The following is a 25,199-nucleotide window of genomic DNA, read 5'->3' on the forward strand; positions in this document are numbered from 1 at the left end:
GCATTTAGAGTTGAGACACAAATGCTGGTGAGGCAACATCCATTTCCCATTAAAGGATAACAGGACCTCTTAATTTACAACACAATGTAGTGAGTTTACTCATCTGAATATCCTCTCTTGGAAACTGCTGGTCAATCAGCAACCTTTTCCACTCTGGTGTGGAAAAATGCACTGATGATTGAAATGAAAGGTTCCATCCATGGCTCCACCTCATCAACTTCTACCTCTTTACTTTGTTTAGCATGGGAAAAATGTCATTGGAGCTTTTTCCATGAATAATCAATTTTTCCTCCAAAAATTGTTCCTGCTGCTAAAATAGAAGATGGAAACAGAAGATTTTTAGCTTAAAAAAGGCAAGAAGGCTGGGATATAAATAAACTCCACATTCTGATGAAAGGTCATAGCCCCGAATCGTTTCTCTCTCCACAGATGCTGCCAGAGCAGCTAAGTATTTCCAGCATTTTCTCTTTTTATTTATGAGTTATTGAATCACACCTTGCAAAGCATTAAATAAAATGTTCCAACTTTCATTGCAAACCACAGTCCACATAACAAAGTTGCAATATTGTTACCACAATGAAAGCAGTAAACATGGACGGTGGATTTTTGTGGAATTGGGAAGACTATATGGACTTTTAAGATTGGCACATGGGACCTGGATACAGAAGTCACACCCCCATTTCAAACAGATCCAATTTTTGCTGGTAGAGGAAAGGGGGCAGGACGTGATTCACACGGGAGAGAAACTCAAACTCAACAGAACTACCTGAGTGGGGCCAACTCTCAGGCTCTGAAGTTTTTTTTTAAACCCCCAACTCTAAACTGTAAGAAAGACTGGCTGCAGCTGTCAGTGATTGTTGGAAAAAATCTCTACTATATTGCTTTGATTGACAGGCCAGTAGGTGTAACATCTCTGCGAAAAGTTTCAATCGAGTTCTCTGTTGTCATTTCTCTAATGGTTTTTCATTATGAATGTTTAGCTGAGTTTCAAAAGCTATAATTATCTCAGAAAACGATTCTGAGGTCACATTTTGAATGACAGCTTAAAAAGGCTATTAAAGGATTCAGGGTACAAACAGAAGTTTGTTTTTATTAGAAATTAACCACTTGAGGAAATCTAAAATCTTTGATGCCTTCATGAATGAGAGTTTCTTTCACTATCAAATCTGTATAGTGAGATCTGTATTCATTTTTTTTTTAGAGGTTTACTTTATTACATGGCTGCATAGCTCCTGAGGTTTGCCCTTGGTGGATACTGGATGAGTGGCTATGTAGTTGGCGCATTGAGGATATGAAGGGTCCTGGGAGGTGGGTGGGGTCATAAGGTGGCATGGAGGGTTTAAGCGATCATGGGGTGTGGGTGGAGGAGTGAGGGACTGTGAGGATGGAGGGTAAGGGAGAGTGAAGGCGGAGGGCTAGAGGGCCAAAAGTCATCCAAAACAACTGGGACAAGTTTGAGAACACAGAGGTGGGCCTTCTAACCAGCCCAGCCTAGTGTTACCCCACTGCCTTGGCCACTTTGCTTCTAGGATCAACTGGCTCAATTTCATCCTGCACTTATCCAACTGAATTGCAAATCTCTCAATTCAGGCGGATACAGCCACAACTACACATTTTCTTGACCTAGACAGTTCACCATGCAATTCTAAGCCTTTAATTTCTTCAAAATAGGATTCACAGGTTAGAAAAACTGCTATAATTTGGTACAGATCATCCCCTAAAGACACCTAAAATGTTCTGTACATACTAGTGGCTTCTGTCCATTCCCTTTAGTGTGGAGCTACTGTCAAAGCAACTAACACTAGGACGTTTTTTTTTGATGGGCCTAGGCAATAAGTATGGACAACAGCCATGTAATTAAAGGGCAAACCACAATTATGAGCTTACATTCAAAATGCCTCTATTACAAATACAATTGTATTTTATTGTAAAAAAAATTAATCTCCAATTTATTAAAAGTCAACAGTTGTACTTATGAATTTTTGCACCTCATTGCCTATTGCTTTTACCCTGGATACCAGAAACATTTTCAGTGTTGGCAACTGTGAGGGTATGTCTGTACAGGATTGCAGCAACTCTAATCCAACCTTTGTTTATACATCCCAAAATGGGTCTAGAAAAAGTGAGGCGCTCAAATGAAATAAAGTAGTTTGGATCCTATTCTCTGTCTATCTTATCTTTGAAACAGTTTGGATAATTCCTTACTTTTGATTAGAAGTCAGGTGGTCAAGTGACTGTGAGGGGAAATTCAGAGCAAAACAAACACTAAATGTACAAAAGACAAGGTTAAAAGTAAAAAAAAAAATTATTGTTCCCTTCTGTCGCAAGAACGGCAAGCTCATTCTATGTCAATATCCTTTGTTGTGATGCGATAAAATATTATCAGCATACGTATTATATGAACAATAACTTACTGCTTACCAAAAAAAAATGCATCCCACACAAAATAGAACAACATTTTTAGGCAGAATTTTAAAATATAATTTGAGGTGTCTACACTTCAAATATTCAGTGCAGGGTTGTATTCTATAATGTACTGAAAAGTCATTAAAAAATTACCAGATGTAAAAACAAGTCCTGTCAAACAAGGCCCTGGTGTCTAGCTAGCTGGCCACATTGTGAAGCAGCATTTTTTTAAGCCTATAGGGGATTGCAAAAACTGGCTGACATACAAAGGTATTTAGTCAGTTGTCAGCAGAACAGCAAAAGAGTAAGAATAGACTGATAACTTCTTTACATCTCAGCACAAATGATTTCTGAAGATTAAGTAATGCATGTCTTCCTATGCAACTGCAGCTTGAGAAGACATGAAGCTGAAAATTCAGAAGATAAAAGTACAAAAGCACTTGAAGTAAGAGGAACACAGATCATTACTTGAACAGCAAGGAAAATGGCAAAAATGGATGCATGCTGGAGTCATGGAAACTTAATTGCTCACAATAAACTACAAAAAAAAATCTCAATTTGCATTTCGATCACGATTTGAGAATCTCTAATTGAAGTTACAAGCTTTAATTAAAACCATTAGTTACAAAAGAGCAAAGAAAGAAAATGTCACTTTTAACAGAATAAAGCTCTTCACAGGGGGGGAATAGATGGAGAAAGGGGAGAATTAGGAATGTTGAACTGGCAGGAGGGATAGCAACCAGAGGAGACAGATTTAAAATAATTGAGCAAAGAAGAAATGGAGAGACGAGGAGAAATCTTTTTACTCAGTGAGTTATGATGATCTCTGAAAGGGTGGTAGAAGCAAGTTCAATAGTAAATTTCAAAATGGAATTGGATATGTAACTAAAACATAAAAACCTGCAGAGCAAAGGGGAAAGAGAAAAGGGGTTAGATTAATTGGAATCTCTTCCAAAGAACTGGTACAGGCATGATGGACCAAAACACTTCCTCTTCTTGTGCTGTATAATTTCTATAAAAGAACGGTTGAAAAAAGTATTTTTTAAGGAGAGTTCTAAATGTAGGGAGCAAAGTATTAAGCCGAGAAGGTTTAGAGTGAGAGTTTGAGAGGAAATGGACAGCTGAAAGTTCTACCACTAAATGAGGCATACTGGGTGCAGGGCAGGGGACTTGCACTAGATACAGAGTTAAAAAATTGTAGGGTAGGTTGACAAAGTTATGGTAGAATAAGACCAAGGAAACATCTATAAACAAGGGCAAGGATTTTCAATTAGGTGCAAAAGGACCCAGGGAGCAAGTTCATGCATAAACAAAAGTGATGGGTGAGTGGGAATTAGTGTGCAACCATTTTTGTTCCTTGAAGATGTAACAAAAAGGGAGGATAAAGGGAACCAGTAGATGTAGTGTATTTGGATTTCCAAAAGGCATTCGATAAGGTGCCGCCTAAAAGGTTACTGCACAAGATAGGAGCTTATGATATTGGGGGTGATATATTAGCATGGATAGAGGATTAGCTAACTAACAGGAAAAGAGAGTTGGGATAAATGGATCATTTTCAGGTTGGCAAACTATCTGGTGGAGTGCCACAGGGATCAGTGCTGGGGCCTCAATTATTTACGAGTTGGTTGAATGACTGTATTGTAGCCAAATTTGCTGATGACACAAAGATAAGTAGAACAGTAAGTTGAGAAGAGGACATAAGAAATGAACAAAGGGATATAGATGGGTTAAGTTTGTGGGCAAATATTTGGCGGACTGAGGTGCATGTGGGAAAATGTGAGGTTGTCCACTTTGGCAGGAAGAAATAAAAGGCATAATATTATTTCAATGGAGAGAAATTGCAGAATGCTGCAGTACAGGGGGCTCTGGGTGACCTTGTACATGAATCATAAAAGTTCGTATACAGGTACTGCAAGTAATTAGGGAGGCAAATAGAATGATGGCCTTTATTGCAAGAGGGATGAAGTTTAAGAGTAGGAAAATCTTGCTACAACTATATAGGGCATTGGTGAGCCTGTACCTGGAGTGCTGTGTACAGTTTTGGTTTCCTTACTTAAGAGGGATATACTTGCATTGGAAGCAGTTCTAAGAATGGTTCACTAGATCGATTACTGGAATGAAGGGGCTATCTTATGTGGAAAGGTTGAGTAGGTTGGGCCTTTATTCAATGGAGTTCAGATGATTGAGATGTGATCCTAAGAGGCAATCTTATTGAAACATATAAGATCCTGAGAGGGCTTGACAGGATAGTTGCTGAGAGGATGATTCCTCTCGTGGGGGAATCTAGAACTAGGGGGAACAGTTTAAAAATAAGGAGTTTGCCATTTAAGACAGAGGAATTTTTTCTTTCAGATGGTCGTTAGTTTTTGCAATTCTCATCGGCAAAGGACAGTAGAGGCTGGATCATTGAATATATTCAAGGCTGAGTTGGACAGATTTTTGACTGACAAGGGAGTCAAGGGTTATTGGGGACTGGTAGGAAAGTGGAATTAAGACCTGAATCAGATCAGCCATAATCTTATTGAATGGTGGAGCAGACTGGATGGACCAAATGGACTACTCCTGCTCCTAATTCTTATGATCTTATAAATTCTGATTTTGTCGAATAGGTCCTTATGAGAAATGCTTTATTAAAAGGGTTCACATACTCTTTAGTATTTTACTTTACACAAGTATTCAAATACGGTATTGTATTATTTTTAAACCTATTTTAAAAATAGTAGGTAAATAGTATTTACAATTCAGTACCACATCCCACTGTACATTGAGATAATAAATTCTTGGGACAATGGCCATTTTGCAAAAAAGGTTGAATGAACTCGGGTGACTGGGGGAACTGGCTAGTAATCATCGTAATCTGCGAAGCAAAAAAAAAATCATATTACCTATTTGGAGTCGGGTTTTCAAAAATACTCTGAACATTCATAAAATTTACCTGTAGAATATTAAAAATCTTACATTTTCTCAATGTTGTATCTACTTTATCCCATTTTAAATTCCTTTGTCCACATTTGCAATGACATTTTCCACTCAATTTGTCAGACAGTAATTCAGCCTCCCACCAGGAATGATGCTGTAATGCGTCAGTTCTGCACCTCCCAACTCCTCACCCTGCATTGCACATAAATCTCTTATGGCCCAGCTTCCCAAATGGCCCTAAGATTTGTTGTTCATGAAATAATGTCGCAATGTGGCTTAATTATGCTTGCTGGAAGCTACATTTTTTTTATTCATTTATGGGATGTGGGCATTGCTGGCTAGGCCAGCGTTTATTGCCCATCCCTTGAGAAGGTGTTGGTGAGCTGTGTTCTTGAACACTGCAGTCCCTGTGGTGTAGGTAAGGAGGGAGTTCCAGGATTTTGACCCAGCGGCAGTGAAGGAATGGTGATATATTTCCAAGTCAGGATAGTGAGTGGCTTGGAGAGGAACTTCCAGGTGGTGGTGTTCCTATGTATTTACTGCCCTCATCCTTCTAGATAGTAGTGGTCACGAGTTTGGAAGGTGCTGCCTCAGGAGCCTTGGTGAAGTTCTACAGTGCATCTTGTAGACAGTACATACTATTGCTGTTAATCAGTGGTGGCGGAAATGAATGTTTCTGGAAAATGTATCAGTCAAGTGGACTTTTTTGTCAAAATTCTTGGGTGTTGTTGGAGCTGCACGCATCCAGGCAAGTGGAGAGTATTCCATCACATTCCTTACTTGTGCCTTGAAGATGGTGGACAAGCTTTAGGGAGTCAGGAGGTGACTTGCCACAGGATTACTAGCCTCTGACCTGTTCTTGTAGCCACAGTACTTATATGGCTAATCCAGTTCAGGTTCTGAACAATGGTAACCCCCAGGAAGTTGATAGTGGGGGGATTCAGTGATGGTAATGCCACTGAATGTCATAGGGCGATGGTTAGATTCTCTCTTGTTGGAGATGGTCACTGCCTGGCACTTGTGTGGAGCGAGTGTTACTAGCCACTTGTCAACACAAGCCTGGATATTGTCTAGGACGTGCTACATTTGAACATGGGCTGCTTTAGTATATGAGGAGTTGCGAGTGGTGCTGAACATAGTTACACAGTGAACATCCTCACTTCTGGCCTGATGATGGAAGGATGGTCCTTGAAGCAGCAGCTGGAGATGGTTGGGCCTAGGACACTATCTTGATGAACTTCTGCAGTGATGTCTTGGAACTGAGATGATTGACCTCCAACAAACACAACCATCTTCCTTTGTGCTAGGTTAAACTCCAATCAGCAGAGTTTTCTCCCTGATTTCCATGGCCTCCAGTTTTGCTAGGGCTCCTTGATACCACACTCGGTCAATTGTGGCCTTGATGTCAAGGGCAGTCACTCTCACCTCACCTCAGGAGTTCAGCTCTTTTGTCCATGCTTGAACCAAGGCTGTAAAGAGGCTAGGAGCTGAGTGGCCCTGGCGGAACCCAAACTGGGCTTCAGTGAGCAGGCTGTTGTTAAGCAAGTGCCCCTTGATAGCATTGTTGATAACCCCTTCCATCACTTTATTGATGATTGAGATTAGACTGATAGGGCGGTAATTGGCTGGTAATAAAAACAAAAAACTGCGGATGCTGAAATCCAAAACAAAAACAGAATTACCTGGAAAAACTCAGCAGGTCTGGCAGCATCAGCTGAGAAGAAAAGAGTTGACGTTTCGAGTCCTCATGCCCCTTCGACAGAACTGGTCGAAGGGTCATGAGGACTCGAAACGTCAACTCTTTTCTTCTCCGCCGATGCTGCCAGACCTGTTGAGTTTTTCCAGGTAATTCTGTTTTTGTTTCGGTAATTGGCTGGGTTGGATTTGTCTTGTTTTTGTGTACAGGACATACCTGGGCAATTTTCCACATGGCTGGTTTGATGCCAGTGTTGTAGCTGTACTGGAGCAGCTTGGCTAGGGGTGCAGCAAGTTCTGGAGCACAAGTCTTCACTACTATTGCTGGAATATTGTCAGGGAAAAAGCCTTTGCAGTATCCAGTGCCTTCAGCCGTTTCTTGATATCATGCGGTGTGAATCAAATTGACTGAAGACTGGCTTCTGTCATGCTGGGGACCTCCGGAGGAGGCCAAAATGGATCATCCACTCGGCACTTCTGGCTGAAGGTTGCGAATGCTTCAGTCTTATCTTTTGCACTGATGTGCTCGGCACTCCCATCACTGAGGATGGGGATTTTTTGGAATTTCCTCCTCCAATGAGTGTTTAATTGTTCACTACCATTCATGACTGGACATGGCAGGACTGCAGATTAGATCCAATATGTTGGTTGTGGAATCACTTAGCCCTGTGTTTCACTTGCTGCTTATGCTGTTTGGCAGGCAGCTTTGTCCTGTGTTGTAGCTTCACCAGGTTGACACCTCATTTTTAGATTTGCCTGCTGCTGTTTCTGGCATTGAACCAGGGTTGATCCCCTGGCTTGGTGACAATGGTAGAGTGGGGAATATGCCAGGCCATGAGGTTATAGATTGTGGTCGAGCACCATTCTGCTGCTGTTGATGGCGCACAGAGCCTCATGGATGCCCAGTCTGAAGTTGCCAGATCTGTTCAAAATCTATCCCATTTAGCAAGATGGAGGGTATCCTCAATGTGAAGATGGGACTTGTTGCCATAAGGGCTGTGTGGTGGTCTCTACAGCAGATAGGTAGGATGAGGTCAAGTATGTTTTCCACTCTCATTTGTTCCCTCACCACCGACATCAGACCCAGTCTAGCAGCTATTTCCTTTAGGAGTCGGACAGCTCCAGTGGTGCTACCAAGCCACTCTTGGTGATGGACATTGAAGTCCCCCTGCCTCTGTGTTTCAGCTGACGGAGAGCTGGGGTGGAGGAGGAGGCAGGGTATGTAGTAATCAGCAGGATGTTTCCTTGCCCATGTTTGACCTGATACCATGAGACTTCATGGGGGCCGGAGTTGATGTTGAGGACTCCCAGGGCAACTCGCTCCCGACTGTATGATTCTGTGAGTATGACTGTGTCAGGCTGTTGCTTGACTGGTCTGTGAGACAGCTCTCCCAATTTTGGCACAAGCCCCCAGCTGTTAGTAAGGAGGACTTTGCAGGGTCCAATTCCTAGGTTGATGCCAGTTTCCTTTTTCTTGATTTTTTTTTTTAGCAGTTAGGCCATTTCAGAGTCAAGTGTAGGTCAGACCAGGTGAGGATGGCAGATGGGTTTTTACAACAATTGACAATGGTTTCCTGGTCATCATTAGACTTTTGATTCCAGATTTTTACTGAATTCAAATTCCACCATCTGTCAAAGCAGGATTCGAACCTGGGTTCCGGGTCTCAGGATTACCAATCCAGTGACAATATCACTTCACCACCGCCTCCCCCTTTTTTGATATGCAGCAACCTGCTCTCTACAGGAATATCTCCAGGCTTTCTGCCTTTTTTTTTGCATTAAACCAAAGCATGTGATTCCCTGGTGCATTCCCCATTGCATTTGCCTTGACCAGAGTCAGCTTGCCAACCAATCAGCACCCTTTTATCATGCAGTATAAAATGTTGTTCCCTTTGAAATTTGGCATTTTGACTGCCCTGATGAGTGCAAGATGAAAAGCTTTGACAACATGTCTCTTTTTTCATCTTTTTTCATCAATACGCAAGTTCTGTACTACCAAGGGACTATTTACAACTAATAATGTCAAATCTAAGATTGCTTTTTAAAACTCAATGGATATTAAATTAGGACTGTATTTCATTCTTGCACCTTGATTCAGTTAACCCCATTATCTAAACACGCTTCAACCCCATTACCTAAGCACGCTTCAAAGTATATAACAGGTAATCAATGAAAAGATAACGAGCAGGTAAGAATCCAGAGGGAGGGGCCCAGGTGGAGGGAGAATATTGAAGGCGGGTAAAAGGATCTGTTGAATGGGGAGAGGACTCCTGCCCAAAGAAGTGAGCATGGAGGCGAAGGCGGCGGAAGAAAAGTTCAGCATCGTGCCGAGCCCGAAATTCATTGAGGTGAGGGCGTAAGGGTATGAAACTGAGTCCTTTGCTGAGCACTGAACATTCAGCATCAGAGAGGGAAAGGTAAAGGGGTATGGTGAATACATGGCCGGGGCTGGGATTGGAGGACGGGATGGGGTTAGAGGGACGGGCGTGGGTGAAGGGTCCTGGGGCATTGGTGTCGATGAGTTGTTGGAGCTTGCGTTCCTTTGCACCTGAAAGAGACAAAGTTTCTTGCTGAGGTGTGGGATGAGACGAAGAATAAAGTGAAATTGGGGGCAAGCTTAGAGATAGGGTGAGTCGGTGCTGCTGGAGGGAGACGTGGAGTGTGTTCATATGGCGACGCATGGCACTGACTGTGGACCTCAGGATGTGACGAGAACAGCAGTCCAAGGAGCATTTTATGTCCTGGAGATACCTGTAATCCTGGGTGGGTTCGAAACATGAGGGATGGAACTCTTGTCAAACACCAGGAGAGAAATGGAAAGCAATGAAGGTGAACAGGGCAAAAGAGACAAGCGGAAATCCTGTTGAAGAGAACAGCAGTACTTCCTCAAGGCAGGCATTCCTGGAAGATAAGTGGCAGTCAATTAAACACTAAGATAAAAGCTAAAATACTGCAGATGCTGGAAATCTGAAACAAAAACAAAAATAGCTAGAAAAACTCAGCAGGTCTGACAGCATCTGCGGAGAGGAATACAGTTAATGTTTCTAGTCTGTATGACTCATATGAGTCCGTATGAGTTCTGATGAAGAGTCATACGGACTCGAAACGTTAATTGTTTTCCCCGCTGCAGATGCTGTCAGACCTGCTGAGCTTTTCCAGCTATTTTTGTTTCAGATTTCCAGCATTCACAGTATTTTGTTTTTATATACCAGATAATGTTTGAATTGCATGCAAGGTAATACTATATTAGCAGTAACTATCCTTGTTTTGATAACACTCTTGCATCTGTGTTGGTGCTCCGGCTGTAAGCATGATTGATTGTTCCTAGGTGGCTCATAATAGGACAGTGGATAAAACTGTGATGTTTGGAATAGAGTACCAACTGAAAACAGGCCAACACCATATGAACACAGAAAAGCTTTGAGTCCCCCAGAGACTGATACTGGTCCAGATCAATACGTTAAATGTCACTGTGACAGTGGTGGACCAGCATTGAAGAAATAACGCATTCTTTTCAATCAGAATTCACCACCCACAGTTCCGAGAAACTTTTGCTAGTGATCATTCAGAGTGATACAAGAACATGAGAATGTTTGAAAAAATGAGGTCAGACAGCTGTGTGCTAACCATGCACAAAGCATGGACTCTGTCCAACCCATTTATTTGTCTAAGGAAAAGTTCTGCAAAGCTTATCTTTTCCTCTGAAAAGGTAAACTGAAGCCTAATTTCTGACTGTGTAACTGCTGCTTTATCAGCCTTAAATACTTGTCTTCCTCAGTAGCTCAGGGACCATCATGTTCTTGAGACAATTTGATAATTTCTATCTCCAATTTTACATCCTTCAAAACTAATCAAATACTTGAGACACCTTATTTAAAAAGTATGCTACACAATTCAATAATGCATGAATTGTTTTAGCTGGGATTCAGTGATTGGTTCTTCAAGTGCTGTGAATTTATCCCCAAGGGTTTCATTTTAGTTTTGCTAATCATATACTCGACTCCTAGTTTTGCACTCAGTCTAAGTTAAATAATAATCTGCTTGCATCTAACCCTTCTTCTAACCCTTTGAAATACCTAAATCATGTCTTTAACCAACCTCTTCACTAATGAAAAGTTCAACTCTCAAAACCCTTTACATCTGGCAGGTCTCATGCTCAAAGTTGTACTTCCATAAATCCCCAATGCATCAGTATCCTTCTGTTGGTAGCATGGCCAAATGACGGTCAAGCTGTCTGCTTCAAGAGCACTGGCAGTCATGGGAAAATCCACTGTAAGTTCTGGTGTACACGTTGGACCTTTATGCAAGCTTTTATCTCTTCCAAATACAGGACTGCAGAACTGATAACTTTGTTAGAGCTTAACCTAAAGAACATTTACCAATTGGGAGAGTGACCTGAACATCCAGCTTCACAGCAAGTGTAATACTGATTTACAGCATAATTGAAGCATGTTTGCCTATTATGCTCCTTGCTCTATAATCATTAGCAGGCATTTCCCAATGTACCACAATAAACAAATTTGAACAAAATAATTTTTACTTTGCAGAATTTCCACATACCAGGCATCAGTAGAGCTCAAACTAATGTTCAACACCTGCAAATATTCATTAATATTGGAATGGTATTAGGGATTGTTTCAATCACTTAGGGATACTGCAATGGCAAGTTATTTCAGGCATCACTAATAACCTCACGGCAAACTTGATTCCCAATGGCAGATTTGTCAGCAAGACAAAATAATAATCGGCGGGCTTGATAAACCAACTGCTCGGATAAATTATAACCTTGTTAAATACACTGTGAAAAAAAATTACATCATCATGATGCCCACAGGATGAGAACTGATAAAAGCTTTTTGCTGTTAATTTTAATGCAATTTTGGGTCAACATTGTACTCAACGTTACACTTCAACATGTCACATTAAAGTGGCATTTGCTCCCTTGAAAAGCAAACATAAGTAGAATAATGAATTTCGGCTTTCAGAACTTTCAAAGAAAACTTTTCAGTTCCTTACATTTGCCATGTCAATTTACACGTTGGTGTGCAGCTCTCCTTTGAAAGGCTAACCATTACCTCTAGAGTACCACAAGTACTCAGTGAGTGATCAGTGGGATTTTGGTGCGAGTTCGGATGGGTTTAAGTTTATGGAGGGTGGGAAGTTTTTTTTATTCTTTAATAGGATGTGGGCATGGTTGCCCATCCCTAATTGTCCTTGAACTGATTGACTTGCTAGGTCATTTTAGAGGACAGTTAAGAATATTGCTGTGGGTCTGTAGTCCATGTAGGTAAGACCAGGCAAGGACGGCAGATTTCCTTCCCTAAAGGACATTGGTGAACAATTGATAGTTTCATGATCACTATCACTTAGTCCTTTCTATTTCTCATCTACATGCTGCCCCTTGGTGACAACGTCCGAAAATACGTCAGGTTCTACACGTATATTGGCAACACCTAGATCTAACTCACTACCACTTTTTCCAATCCCTCTACCATCTCATATTTGCCTTGTTACTTGTCCGACTTCCAATTCTGGAAGGACAGAAATTTCTTCCAACTAGATGCAGGGAATTCTGAAGGCACTGTCTCCAGTTCCTGCCACAAACTTTGTGCAAGGCTAAACCAGACAGTTGGCAAACTTTGCCTTCTATTTGAGCATAAAATTCCAACCACATATCCACTCCATGACCCAGAATGCCAACTTCCACCTCCGTAACATCACTCAACTTTACCTGTTCCTAAGCAAACCTCATCAATCTTGTTGTTACCTCTAGACTTGACAACAGTGGGAGATGGTGGTATAGTGGTAATGTCGCTGGATGACATCCAGAAACCCAGGCTAATGCTCTGGGGACATGGGTTCAAATCCCACCATGGCAGTTGGTGGAATTTAAATTCAGTTAATAAATCTGGAACATAAAGCTAGGCTCAGTGATAGTGATCATGAAACTATCAATTGTTCACCAATGTCCTTTAGGGAAGGAAATCTGCCGTCCTTGCCTGGTCTTACCTACATGTGACTACAGACCCACAGCAATATTCTTAACTGTCCTCTGAAATGACCTAGCAAGCCACTCAGTTCAAGGACAATTAGGGATGGGCAACAACGCCTACATCCTATTAAAGAATAAAAAAAACTTCCCACCCTCCATAAACTTAAACCCATGCGAACTCGTACCAAAATCCCACTGATCACTCACTGACCTACGTTGACTCACAGTCTGACAACACTTCAATTTTAAAATTCGCACAATTTTTTTTCAAATTCCAACGGTCTTGTTTCTTCCCAGCACTGTAACCTCCTCCTGCCCTACAACCCTCCGCGATATCTGTGTTCCTCTAATTCTAGTCTCTTGCATATTCTCAATATTTAGCACTCCACAACTGAAGGCTGTGCCTTCAGCTGTCTGGGCCCAAGGCTCTGGAATTTCCTTGCTACCCTCTCTGCACCTCTCCATTAAGATACTCCTATAATCTTATATCTGTCCTGATATCTTGTGTCAAACTTTGTCTGATAAAGATTCTCTAAGCATCTTGTGACATTTTGTGACATTAAAGGTGCTATATAAATGCAAGCTGTTACTGGAATCAAACACGGTGACATTGATTGTCAAAATAATCAGAGAATAATAATAGTACAAACATAATGAAGCCACTTGACTCATCAAATCCATGTTAGATCTTTCGAACAGCAATTCAGATAGTTCCACTCCCCCAGCTCTTTTCCCATATTCCTGCAATTTTTTATCAAATTCCCTTTTGAAGGCTACTATTAAATTACACCCACCACAATAACATCAGACAGTGCATTTCAAATCTTAAATACTTGTTCTGTCAAAAAGTTGCTCCTCATGCCACCCCTGGTTCTTTTGCCAATCACCTTAAATCTGTGCCTCTAGTTATTGTCCGTTCAGCCATTGGAAATATTTTCACTTTATTTAGTCTATCTAAATCTTCATGATTTTTAATGCCTTAATTAAATCATCTCTTAGCCTTCTCTGCTCCAAGGAAAAAGACTTAAACTTCTCCAATGTATCCACATAACTCTGATCCTTTATCCTCGGAACCATCCTATCAAATCAAGTCTCTGTCTTCACAAAGTCTTCATGTCCTTCCTAACCTAGTGTTCAGAATTGGCCACAATACTCCAGCTGCAGCCAAACTAGTACTGCATCTAGGTTTAGCAAAACTTCTTGTCTTTTATACTCTATGCCTCTATTGATAGGGCACAGGATTCTAAGTGCTTTACTAACTGCTTTTTAACCTGCCCTCCCACGTTTAAAGATGTGCATACAAACACCACAAACTTTCTCTTTTCTGCACCCCCTTTAAAATTGTGCCATTTAAGGTGCATTTTCTCTACTCATTCCACCAAAATGTATTAACTCTCACTTTTCTGTGTTGAACTTCACCTGCAATATGTCTGCCTGTTGCGCCAGCCCATTTATGTCCCCTTGAAGTCTATTATTTTCTTCCTCTCTGTATACTACACTTCCACATTGCATCCTGTACCCCCAAATCCAAAGGCAAAGTACTAATTTAATACTTCATCCATGCCTCTGACTCCAATCGTTGTTCATTTTGGTCCCTAATCATCAGCCTCATTGCACCTCTGAGAACCCTTTTATTGTTAATATGCCTACAGAAGACCTTTAGATTCTCTTTTATATTAGCTTCCAATCTATTCTCATACTATCTCTTTGCCCCTCTTATTTTCTTTTACACTTCTCTGTACTTTTAAATTCAACATAATACAGCTTTGAAATAGCTAGATTTAAAGTGGAACCTATCTTGCCTTAGTAAATTTCAAAATAAATGTCAATAGACAAGTTTTCCACAGGGCTAGACCAGATTCTATATCCAGAAATTAATCATTATTCAAGGATATTCTTTCTCCTACAAATTGAATTGTACAAGATCAAGGCATCTACTTATCAGGATTCCATGCAATAATTCCTACTATTAAATCCTCTAGGCAGTTAAATTGGTCCCCGCCGCTTGTGGGTACCTGAAAGCTGACTAAAAATCCTAATCGGCCACTGCTAATAGGCCCTTAATTACTTGGAAAGGCAAGTAGCATAGCCCTTGAGCAGGCAAGTAGAGTAGGCCCTGCTGCTCTCTGGGCCCCAAGCTGGTTGAAGCTAGGGAACCATCATGCAGACCAGCAGCGTCATTTTTAGTGCCTTACTATCTCTGATCCCACCCCCAATGTGGTCTAAAAATCAAGCAGTTTGGGTAGGGATGAGAAATGGTAAAAGCAAGAAATCACTCATGGGAGTCATGCACAGGTTCCCTAAAAGTATTTACGTGGCAAGATGGTACAAAAAGGAAGAAATAATGGGAGCTTGTCAGAAAGGCATGACAATAATCATGGAAGATGTTAATCTACATATAGACTGGAAAAGTCAGATGGGCAAAGGTAGCCGAGATGAAGTGTTCATAGAATGTTTCCAGGATAGTTTCTTAGAACAGCATGTTCTGGAGCCAACCAGAGAGCAGGCTATTCTATACCTGGTATTGTGCAACGAGATGGGATTAATTAATGATCTCATAGTGAAGATACTCCTAAGTAGCAGCGACCATAATGTGATTGAATTTTACATTCAGTTTGAGGGCGAGAGGAGTGGGTCCAAGACTATGTTTTTAAACTTAAAAGGGCAATTATGAGGGCATGAAAGCTGAGCTGGCTAAAGTGAATTGGCAAATTAGGTTAAGGGATAGGTCAATAGAGATGCAGTGGCAAATAACTAAGGGGATATTTCAGAATACACAGGATACATTCCAACAAGTAAGAAAAAGTCCATGGGATGGATACACCATCCATGGTTAACTAGAAAGATTAAAAATAGTATCAACCTTAAAGGTAAAGTATATAATTGTGCAAAGATAGGTGGAAAGCGAGAAAATTGGACAGAATATAAGGAACAGCAAAGGATGACTAAAAGCTTAATAAGGAGGGAAAAATAAGAGTAAGTGAGAAAGCTAGCCAGAAATATAAAAATAGATAGTAAGAGTTTCTGTAAATATTTTAAAAAGTGAGTGTTGGTCCTATAGAAAGTGAGTCTGGAGAATTGATAATGTAAAGCAAAGAAATGGCAGATGAATTGAATAGGTATTTTGCATCAGCCTTCACTATAGAAGATGCAAGCAGCATCCTAGAAGCAGCTATAAATCAGGAAATGGAAGGGATGGAGGAACTCAGGAAAATTACAAATCACTAGAGAAGTGGTACTGAGTAAATTGTTGAAGCTGCGGGCTGACAAGTGCCCAGGTCCTGATGGGCTTCATCCTAGGGTATTTAAAAGAGTGGCTAGTGAGATCATTGATGCATTAGTTTTAATTATCCAAAACTCCCTAAATGCAGGGAAGGTCCCATTAGATTGGAAGATAACAGATGTAACTCCATTATTCAAAAATGAAGGGAGATAGAAAGCAGGAAACCACAGGCCAGTTAGCTTAACATCTGTTATAGGGAAAATGTTAGAAGCTATTATTAAAGAAGTTATAGCAGGGCACTTGGATAAGTTCAAGGTAATCAAGCAGTCAACATGGTTTTCATGAAAGGTAAATCATGTTTAACCAACTTAGGAGTTCTTTGAGGAAGTAACGTGCTGTGGATAAAGGGGAACCGGTGAACTTAGATTTCCAGAAGGCATTTGATAAAGTGCCATATCAAAGGTTATGGTGAAAAATAAAAGCTCACGGTATAGGGGGTAACATATTGGCATGGATAGAAGATTGGCTAGCTAACAAGAAGCAGAGAGCAGGCATAAATGGGTCTTTTGCAGGTTGGCAAGATGTAACTTGTGATGTGCCACAGGGGTCAGTGCTGGGACCTCAACTGTTTACAATTTATATAAATGACTTGGATGAAGGGATGGATGGAATGGTTGCCAAATTTGCTGACAACACAAAATTAAGTAGGAAAGTAGGCTATGAAGAGGACATAAGGAGGCTATAAAAGGATACAGATAGGTTAAGTGAGTGGGCAAAGATCTGGCAAATGGAGTATAATGTGGGAAAATGAATAGTTGTCCATTTGGCAGGAAGAATAAAAGAGAAGCATATTATCTAAATGGTGAGAGATTGCAGAGCTTGGAGATGCAGAGGGATCTAGGCTTCCTAGTGCATGAATCATAAAAGGCTAGTATGCAGGTACAGCAAGTAATTAGGAAAGCTAGTAGAATGTTATCATTTATTGCAAGGGGGATTGAATACAAAATAGGGTGGTTATGCTACAGTTATACAGGACACTTGTGAGACCACACCTAGAGTACTGTATACAGTATTGGTCAGCTTATTTAAGGAAGGATGTAAATGCGTTGCAAGCAGTTCAGAGAAGTTTTACCGGACTAATATCTGGAATGGGCGGAGTGTCTTATGAGGTAAGGTTGGACAAGCTAGGTTTGTATCCGCTGGAGTTTAGAAGAGTAAGAGGCGACTTGATTGAAACATATAAGATCCTGAAGAATCTTCTCAGGGCAGATATGGAGAGGATGTTTCCTCTTGTGGGAGAATCTAGAACTAGGGGTCATTGTTTAAAAATAAGGGGTCGCCCATTTAAAATGGGGATGAGGCAGAATTTTTTCTCTCAGAGGGTAGTGAGTCTTTGGAACTCTCTTCCTGAAAAGGCAATTGAAGCAGAGTCTTTGAATATTTTTAAGGCAGAGATGGATAGATTCTTGGTAAGCAAGGGGGTGATAGGTCATCGGGGGTAGGCAGGATGCAGATTTAAGATTATTAACAGACCAGCCATGATCTTATTAAATGGCAGAGCAGAGTCGAGGGGCCAAATGTCCTTCTGCTCCTTGTTCATGAGTTCACATGTAAGCCCTAGAATTCACGTCATCCACATACATCATTGTATTTGCAAGTTCTATCAAGATAAATTATGACTGAGTCGGTTATAAGTCTTGCTGCTAATCAAACTCTTAGCAATAGGTTCTTAAAATGGTATATTATTCCCAGCTGGAAATGAACTGATTGACTATGTTAATGTGTCATCTGCTCTGGGAGTTAACTAAACTGGAAATAAATCTCAGGAAATAGTTTTAGCCTGTGTATATTGTGCTATCAGCATGATACCTTTGACCTTCAGTAGTGACAAGAGAACACGGTGTGCATCCAAACCTATCTCCAGTGACGATGTAAGATAATTAAGGATTCATTAACCATACACAGCATATACAAGCATGCAGATTCAATACACAGAAGACTCAGCAAAAATTGGTATTTATGGTGCCTTCAACATTGTAATACACCCCAGGGCAGCAACTCCACGGGAACTTTTCCAGGCAAAATTTAATACAGAGCCACATAAGACAATATTCCGGCAGATAGACAAAAGCTTGAAAATGTAGCAGTCTACTACAGTATCTGGAAAATATCCAAACATAGGCTGGCAAGTGGTAGGTATCATTTGCAATACCCAAGTATCAGATAATGGCCATCTTGACCAAGAGGAATCCCAGCTATCTCCCCTTAATCTTCACAACACCATCAGTGTCAGGTTTCCCAGCTTAAACATCCTGGGGTCACCATCAACCAGAAATTGAACTAGACAAGCAAAATCAACATCATTGATACAAAAGGAGGTTAGAGGGTAGGTACTTCTTGACAAATGACTTACCATATGTCCCCTCCTCAAAACCTCTCCACCATCCACAAAACTCAAGTAAGGAGTATGATGGAATACTTGCTACTTGTCTAGATGGTTGAAACGGCAAGAACACTCAAAGAGCTCAACATCATTAAGGACATAATAGGTTGAATTCCATTGTGCTCCTGCACTATGGCTGCAACATATACAAAGGAATGCAGTGTAGAAACTCACCAAAGTTACTTGGACAGCACCTACTTCCCCTGTGACCTCCAGCATGAGGAAGACTATGAGCTGCAATGTTGTGCAACAACCTGCTTTTAACATATATTCCAACATTAGGACCCTGGAATTCTGCACTTAATTCTATTATGGGAGGGACATCCCAACAGATCATAGTATTTCAAGGATTAGCCCCACCATCAGCTTCTCAGGGCAACTAGGATTGCAATAAATGTGTTTTACCTGCAACACTCACATCTCAAGAACACAGTAAAAAGAAAAAACCCAAAGCGATGTATATACTCAGTTTGGCCAGAAGACTGGTAGCCCTATTATTTATCTGTTAAATGTATGTTACTGAGCCTGAAATGGTTCAGTGAACGGAACAAGATTATTCCTCCATGTGCACATATGCATAGACAGCAACATTGTACAAAATGTGCATTTTTTTTAGCATCAGGTGCTAAACAACAACATGGAACATACCAAATCACCAAAGAAAGGTACGAATCCTGACATCTAAGAGAAATCATAGTCAACCTCACCAGACCAGAATACAGCCAAGCACATGTGCCTGATGATGCATTATTCTGAATAAAACCATCCAGTCATCTATATGCAAGCATGTTAAAAGAGTTTCACATTAGAAATGTTTGAAAATTCTAATATAGTGGCTTTTTAAGCCAGAATTCAACATTTTCTCACTAATATTTAGTCCAACAGCTGCAGACAAAAACTGAGAAGATATAACTTAAATTGAACAATTTGTTAAATTTCTAAAATTGAGCACTTACCGCCCATTGTCACGGCCCACACCCCACACACGAATGCTGACAATTGGTTGAGAATGAAGAACGGTATGATCCATGGGGTCGATTAGGTTCAACATGTTATTTTCCAGGATGAGGTACATGTCTTTGCCCTGAAATTCAACAACTATATGAATCATTTAAGTCCACTTGCCATTTCTCAGGTTGTTCAACTTCACTGCATCACTGAAGAAGCTCAAATAACTTTGTATCTGTTTTATGGTCAGTTATAAATTATAATTGAAACGTTATTGGAAACCAGTTTACCAACTCTCCACACTTGTCCCTTCTCAGAATCTTGATGCATATGCTAACACATTTTCCCTCTGTATCCGGCCTCTTATGCATCCACCCCATCCTCTGTCTTGCCACTAGCAGCCACATAGACCTCATGCTCATGAATTTCCTCCATAAGCCCTTCCAGCTCTGCACTACCCTCTTCTCTATGGCTAAGCATTTGGTCACCCCTCCTTTCATTCCCTTCTTTGGTTCAGCATCCTTTTGTTTGGTTACAGTTCAGTGAAGCACCTTGGAATGTTTCCCTCCAAACTATAGACATTTTAGAAATCTAAGTTGTTGTTTTTGCACAATTTAAATCATTGCAAAGCAAACTTGGATGCTTTTCTCTTCGTTCTTTACAGAGTTTTAGTTCCTGGTCACAGCAAATTCAAACAATCACCAGTTTTACTATCTTACCTCTCCCCAAATCCCAACAGTGTCCCTGATGTCATTTTTACAGTAAGAGAGCTGCCGGATGCAGTTATTCACAGCAACACTGCTCTTGCCAGGTGCCAGGTCTTCCTCTGCCATTTCGACCCAGCCCAGAGAACGGACAGCGAAACACTGCAATTTAAGTAACTGGGAATTAATGTTCCAAAACACATGATCACAACACTGAAAACTTGCAGTAACACAATTAAAATTCATTGAATCGCAACAAATGGACACCGTTCAATTTGTCTTTTTTTTAAAAACTATTTTCATGAACTACAATATACCAAGGTTAAAGACTTCCCCACATCAGGCTTGATACCAAGCTGGTTCAGACTTGAAATCATACTGGAAGACTGACTGCTAGTAAAGATCATTCAAGCTCTGTAAACCAATTCTTAAATTCCTCAGTTCTCAAAACAGAATCAACTTGTAACAAGTCAAATCATCAGGGAGTATATACGTAATTGCTGATTGGTGGAAAGAAACACAACTTCAACATTTTAGAGCCAGGCAAAATCACCGTTAACCTGTTTGAGGATAGAACACTCCTTAATACTGTATGTGAAATCTCTTGGTAATGAAATCAGAGTTAACAAACTGATTATGCAGCCCATCAAATAAAATAAAAGCCACACAGTGCCGACTGTAATGTAATGTATGATTCTCCATTTAAAACAAAACCATTGGGGCAGTGCACCCTTAAGCTTGTTAGTTGTCCCAGTCCCAATCCCATTCCCTTGGTCAGATGCAGAGGCAAGCTGACCACATCTGCCTCTGTACAAACAGCATTTCTGAGCATCAGGATTATTCACTTTCTTCATAAATTTTTATTTATAACCCTAGAATAAATAAAATTGTACCTTGATAGACTATTAAAAAGTAGAATACCATTTACAATTCTCCTGTGAACAAATCTTATCTAAGGCAAATTACTCTATTAAAGTAAGGTTTTACAATTAACCCATGATGGAGACAAATTCCACTCTACTTATTAAAATTAGCTAAATGTTGACCTGCCATTGTTTCCAACTTCTTGACAGCTATTAAGTATGTTATTAAAAGCAGAAAATATTGGAAATATACATCCAGTTCATCAGTATCTGTAAAAAGAGGCAGGTTGACATTTTGAGTGCAGATCCTTTGTCGTAATAGTTCCAACTAGTTTCACATTTACAGTACTATGGTCACAGAATAAAAATATAACTAATTTGTTTTAAGAACAGAAAAATATTGTCTAAACTAAAGTTTGCCTTGTGCTACTGAGGCAATGGCATCGTTCCAAAGACCCAGAACGCTCATCATTACATGCATTTCATGGGGAATGATTTTTTAATGTTCTATTTCAATGGAAGTAGTAACCTGTTAACTAGCAGCTTTAATAATTTATTGGAAAAATAAATCCATTAGATGTTGTCAATCAGTGGAAATATGGTGACATATAGGCGTTCGAAAGAAGCAAGCTTATCAGTGCTGTCTGCAAGAAGTTGAACATGCTACTAGAAAACAAGCGGTTCAGTGGAATGAAAGAAAGAGCCTTTTGTATCAGGATGAAAATGAGACATTTATAGAGTCCTGTAGTATTAGGTCAGCCTGTCCAATACCTCCTCCATCATGAAAAGAAAGCTACCATATGCTTGCTTTTTTAAAAAAAACACAATTATGCACAACAATATGGGCATGTATCTAAATATCACAGAATTGTTATAGCACAAGAGCAGGCAATTTAGCCCATCATGTCTGCACTGACTCTCCAAAGGAGCATATCTAAAAATACTTCCATGATTTCAGTTATGGACGGGCCAATCCAGAGGAGTTGGTGAGTATTCCATCACATTCCTGACTTGAGCTTTGGAGATGATAGTAGAGATTTTAGGGAGTCAGGTGAATCTTCTTGCCAAAGCAGTCAGCCCCTGCATTGCTGTTGTAGCCAATGTATTTATATGGCTAATCGAATTAAACTTCTGGGCATTGGTAACGCATAAAATACTGTTGGCAAAGGCAATCAGCAATAGAATTGATGTTGAAGGCCAGGGAAGGCACTTGGCTTTCTCTTATTCAATAAGCTCATTTCTTGGGCTTGTAAGGCACGAATGTTATCCAAATGCCATGTAATGACTGATGCTGTGGTGGATGGCCTTTAACAACCTGTTTGTTTTAGATATAGGACAATTGTTGCCATTAATTGGGTAGACAACATCATACTACACTGGAATGGATTGGCTAGCAGAGTGGCTAGCTATAGTGTACAGGTTGTCAGCACCGCTGTCAGGATGCAGTCATAAGCTTCGGTGTGTCCATGCACTGAGTCTAGAAAGAAATTAATGGCTGGGCAAAGTGGACTGCCCATATTCTCATTTAAATGTAAGGAAGTGAAATGTGCTTTGGATATGAAACTCGCTAGTCGCTAAGAGTGTCCCACATTTACATTCTGACTTTAGTGTCAGGCCAAAGCTACATTGTTGCTATACTGAAGTTGCTATTAAAAATACTAAAAGTAAAGGCACCCAAAGTGAAAAATCTGTAGTGTCAATGCTGAATTAAAAGAATACACTGCAAACATTGCTACATCAAGCACAAGGTCAAATAATGCTGGCAGTATAAAATGGCTGAGATTGTGATTGCACAATGCTGCCATCAAGTGGGTATCAGTTGACATTAATAGGCCAGATTTTGCTGTAGAAGAGCAACTAACTAGAGACTGCAGATACTTGCCCTCCTGGCATTCCTCACCTCAACAGACTTTTGCCCACAAAGTTACTGAAATTACAAGCTGATAATGGCGCAGCAAGGGAAACAGGGCATCAGGGGCCTGAGTGAACAGGCCAATATACAGAATCACATACAAAACATGCAAAAGTTCTGAAGAAGAGTCATCTGGACTTGAAACATTAACTCTGTCTTTCTCTCCACAGATGCTGTCAGACCTGCTGAGTTTTTTCAGCAATTTTTGTTTTTGATACACAATGTCTCCTTAACCAATGGGATTTAAAGACTGGGAACTAAATGCAGGAAAGACCAAGAAGGAAGGTGAATTAAGGAAAATGAATTCAGTGTCAAATCAGTAACAGAAAGAGAAATAAAGTGAGGGGAAGAAAAGATTGGTTTAAGAGAACAAGAGAGAAGAGACAGAAAGGAAAATAAAGAAAAACAAATTACATTTTTTTAACAATTCAAAACCTGAAGGAATGGTACTCCACACTCATTAACAGTTAATTATCAGTGCCAGAGGTTGATTGGCAGTAATTTTCACATTGTTATATGCTCACTTACACTAAATTACTATCCCCAAATATCTGCAGCAGGTTTAGTTCAAAACTAACATGCAAATATAAATGCAACTTCATGCCATTCAATGCATGTCAATGTTGAGGTAGGCAACAAAATGTCGATTTCACAAAGTTAACAGAACAGCGACACAACCCGGACAACAACCTTCAAGTATTGGCTTTTAACTATGCATCTACCCCTCTCCTGAAGTTGCAGTACCATTTATAGTTAAATAACAGCGGATGCTATTTGTCCAACTGTTATTTTGATAGCAAATTCAGGCTCAATATTTAACAAGAAGATGGCAATATGTTTCTCCACAAACCACACAATTAACTTTACATTTTTATTCAACTTCAACTAGTTTGGTCATTTCAATGATCAACATTTCTGTATCATCCTTCAAATTCCTAATCACCACCCAAGTTCTATATTACAACTGCTGATCCTTCAACCATGGATCTCACAGCAAAAACAAACTTCCATCACAAATAAATTCATAAGTGAGGTGAAATTTGCAGCTACAAAGGCGGCTGGATTTTTCACTTAATGAGTACAAATGTGTGGAAAACCTAGCCCAGCATAAGTCTGCTATTTATAACACATTACATTTACAGACTGGTTTGTCCTAGTTATTCAGTCAGTTAATTTTCCACAAAGCAGGGATGTAACTTCAGTGGCTGCCAGTATACTCCAGGAATGCAGCTGATCACGAAGGAATCAAGTCATTTACTGAACACCACCTTTACCTGCCTCACTAGTTCTACCACCACCCTCCATAGTAGAAACATTGGCTAGCTGCACACTTGATTCTCAGAAGTAATAATGTGCCCTTGACCCAATTTTGCATGATAGGAAAAATTAAGAGAAAACCATCGTAAATACAAAAATACGAGCAATCTGACCATTTATTTGATGATAATGCTACCTTTCAACAAAGATAGTGACAATGATGCTCAGGATGAATATTAAAACATTTGCTTTGGTAATTTAAGTTCAATATTAATTTTGAATAGAAAAACAAATACGTGCTACTACCTTCAATTTTAGGTAATGTTGTCCTCAAGATCGGATCACCTTGACACTGACAGGATTATTTGGTACAATGCCACTCTGAAGCTCTTGGATTCTAGACTATCCTAACTCTCTCAATGCATTCGCTAAAACAGCATAATCAGTCAATTATTCAGCTGACCGTTATAATAAAGGATTCTATATTGATTGGAAAATAGCCAATGTTTTAATAATTGTGGACAGAGTTGACACCTTTCTAGGATTAACAGAGTTCTGCACCCAGCTGAGTTAAGATGAAATTCAGATTTTCAGTCGGGGTACTTGAATTTCTATTATATAAAGGTTAAGTTTGAATTTCTACAATTATGAAACAATTCACTAGTCAGAACAAATTCAAACCCACTGCTAGAATAAAGTGGCAATGAGCAGAATTTTACGCTCCCCAGAGGCAGGCTGGGCCAATTCAGTGAGACACAGAAGCTATGTTACTCAGGACTTGTTCGGGTAATTTAGTGTTATCTAATTTGAATTTATAAAGTATTTCTGTCATATTCA

At 40.1% G+C, this 25,199-nt stretch overlaps 1 protein-coding gene across 4 annotated transcripts in view; it reads right to left on the minus strand.

Moving 5' to 3' along the window:
- apbb2b (amyloid beta (A4) precursor protein-binding, family B, member 2b) overlaps positions 1-25,199 on the minus strand; it is a 377,678-nt gene that overhangs the window by 68,915 nt on the left and 283,564 nt on the right. For all 4 annotated transcript variants that reach the window (XM_041190683.1, XM_041190685.1, XM_041190682.1 and 1 more), the window contains 2 exons: positions 20,346-20,492; positions 19,635-19,762 (listed from right to left, as the gene is read on the minus strand). In XM_041190683.1, the coding sequence (XP_041046617.1) occupies positions 19,635-19,762; positions 20,346-20,492 (275 nt within the window). The remainder of the gene's footprint in view (positions 1-19,634; positions 19,763-20,345; positions 20,493-25,199) is intronic.

Source organism: Carcharodon carcharias, chromosome 1, assembly GCF_017639515.1.
Source record: "Carcharodon carcharias isolate sCarCar2 chromosome 1, sCarCar2.pri, whole genome shotgun sequence".
NCBI lineage: Eukaryota > Metazoa > Chordata > Chondrichthyes > Lamniformes > Lamnidae > Carcharodon > Carcharodon carcharias.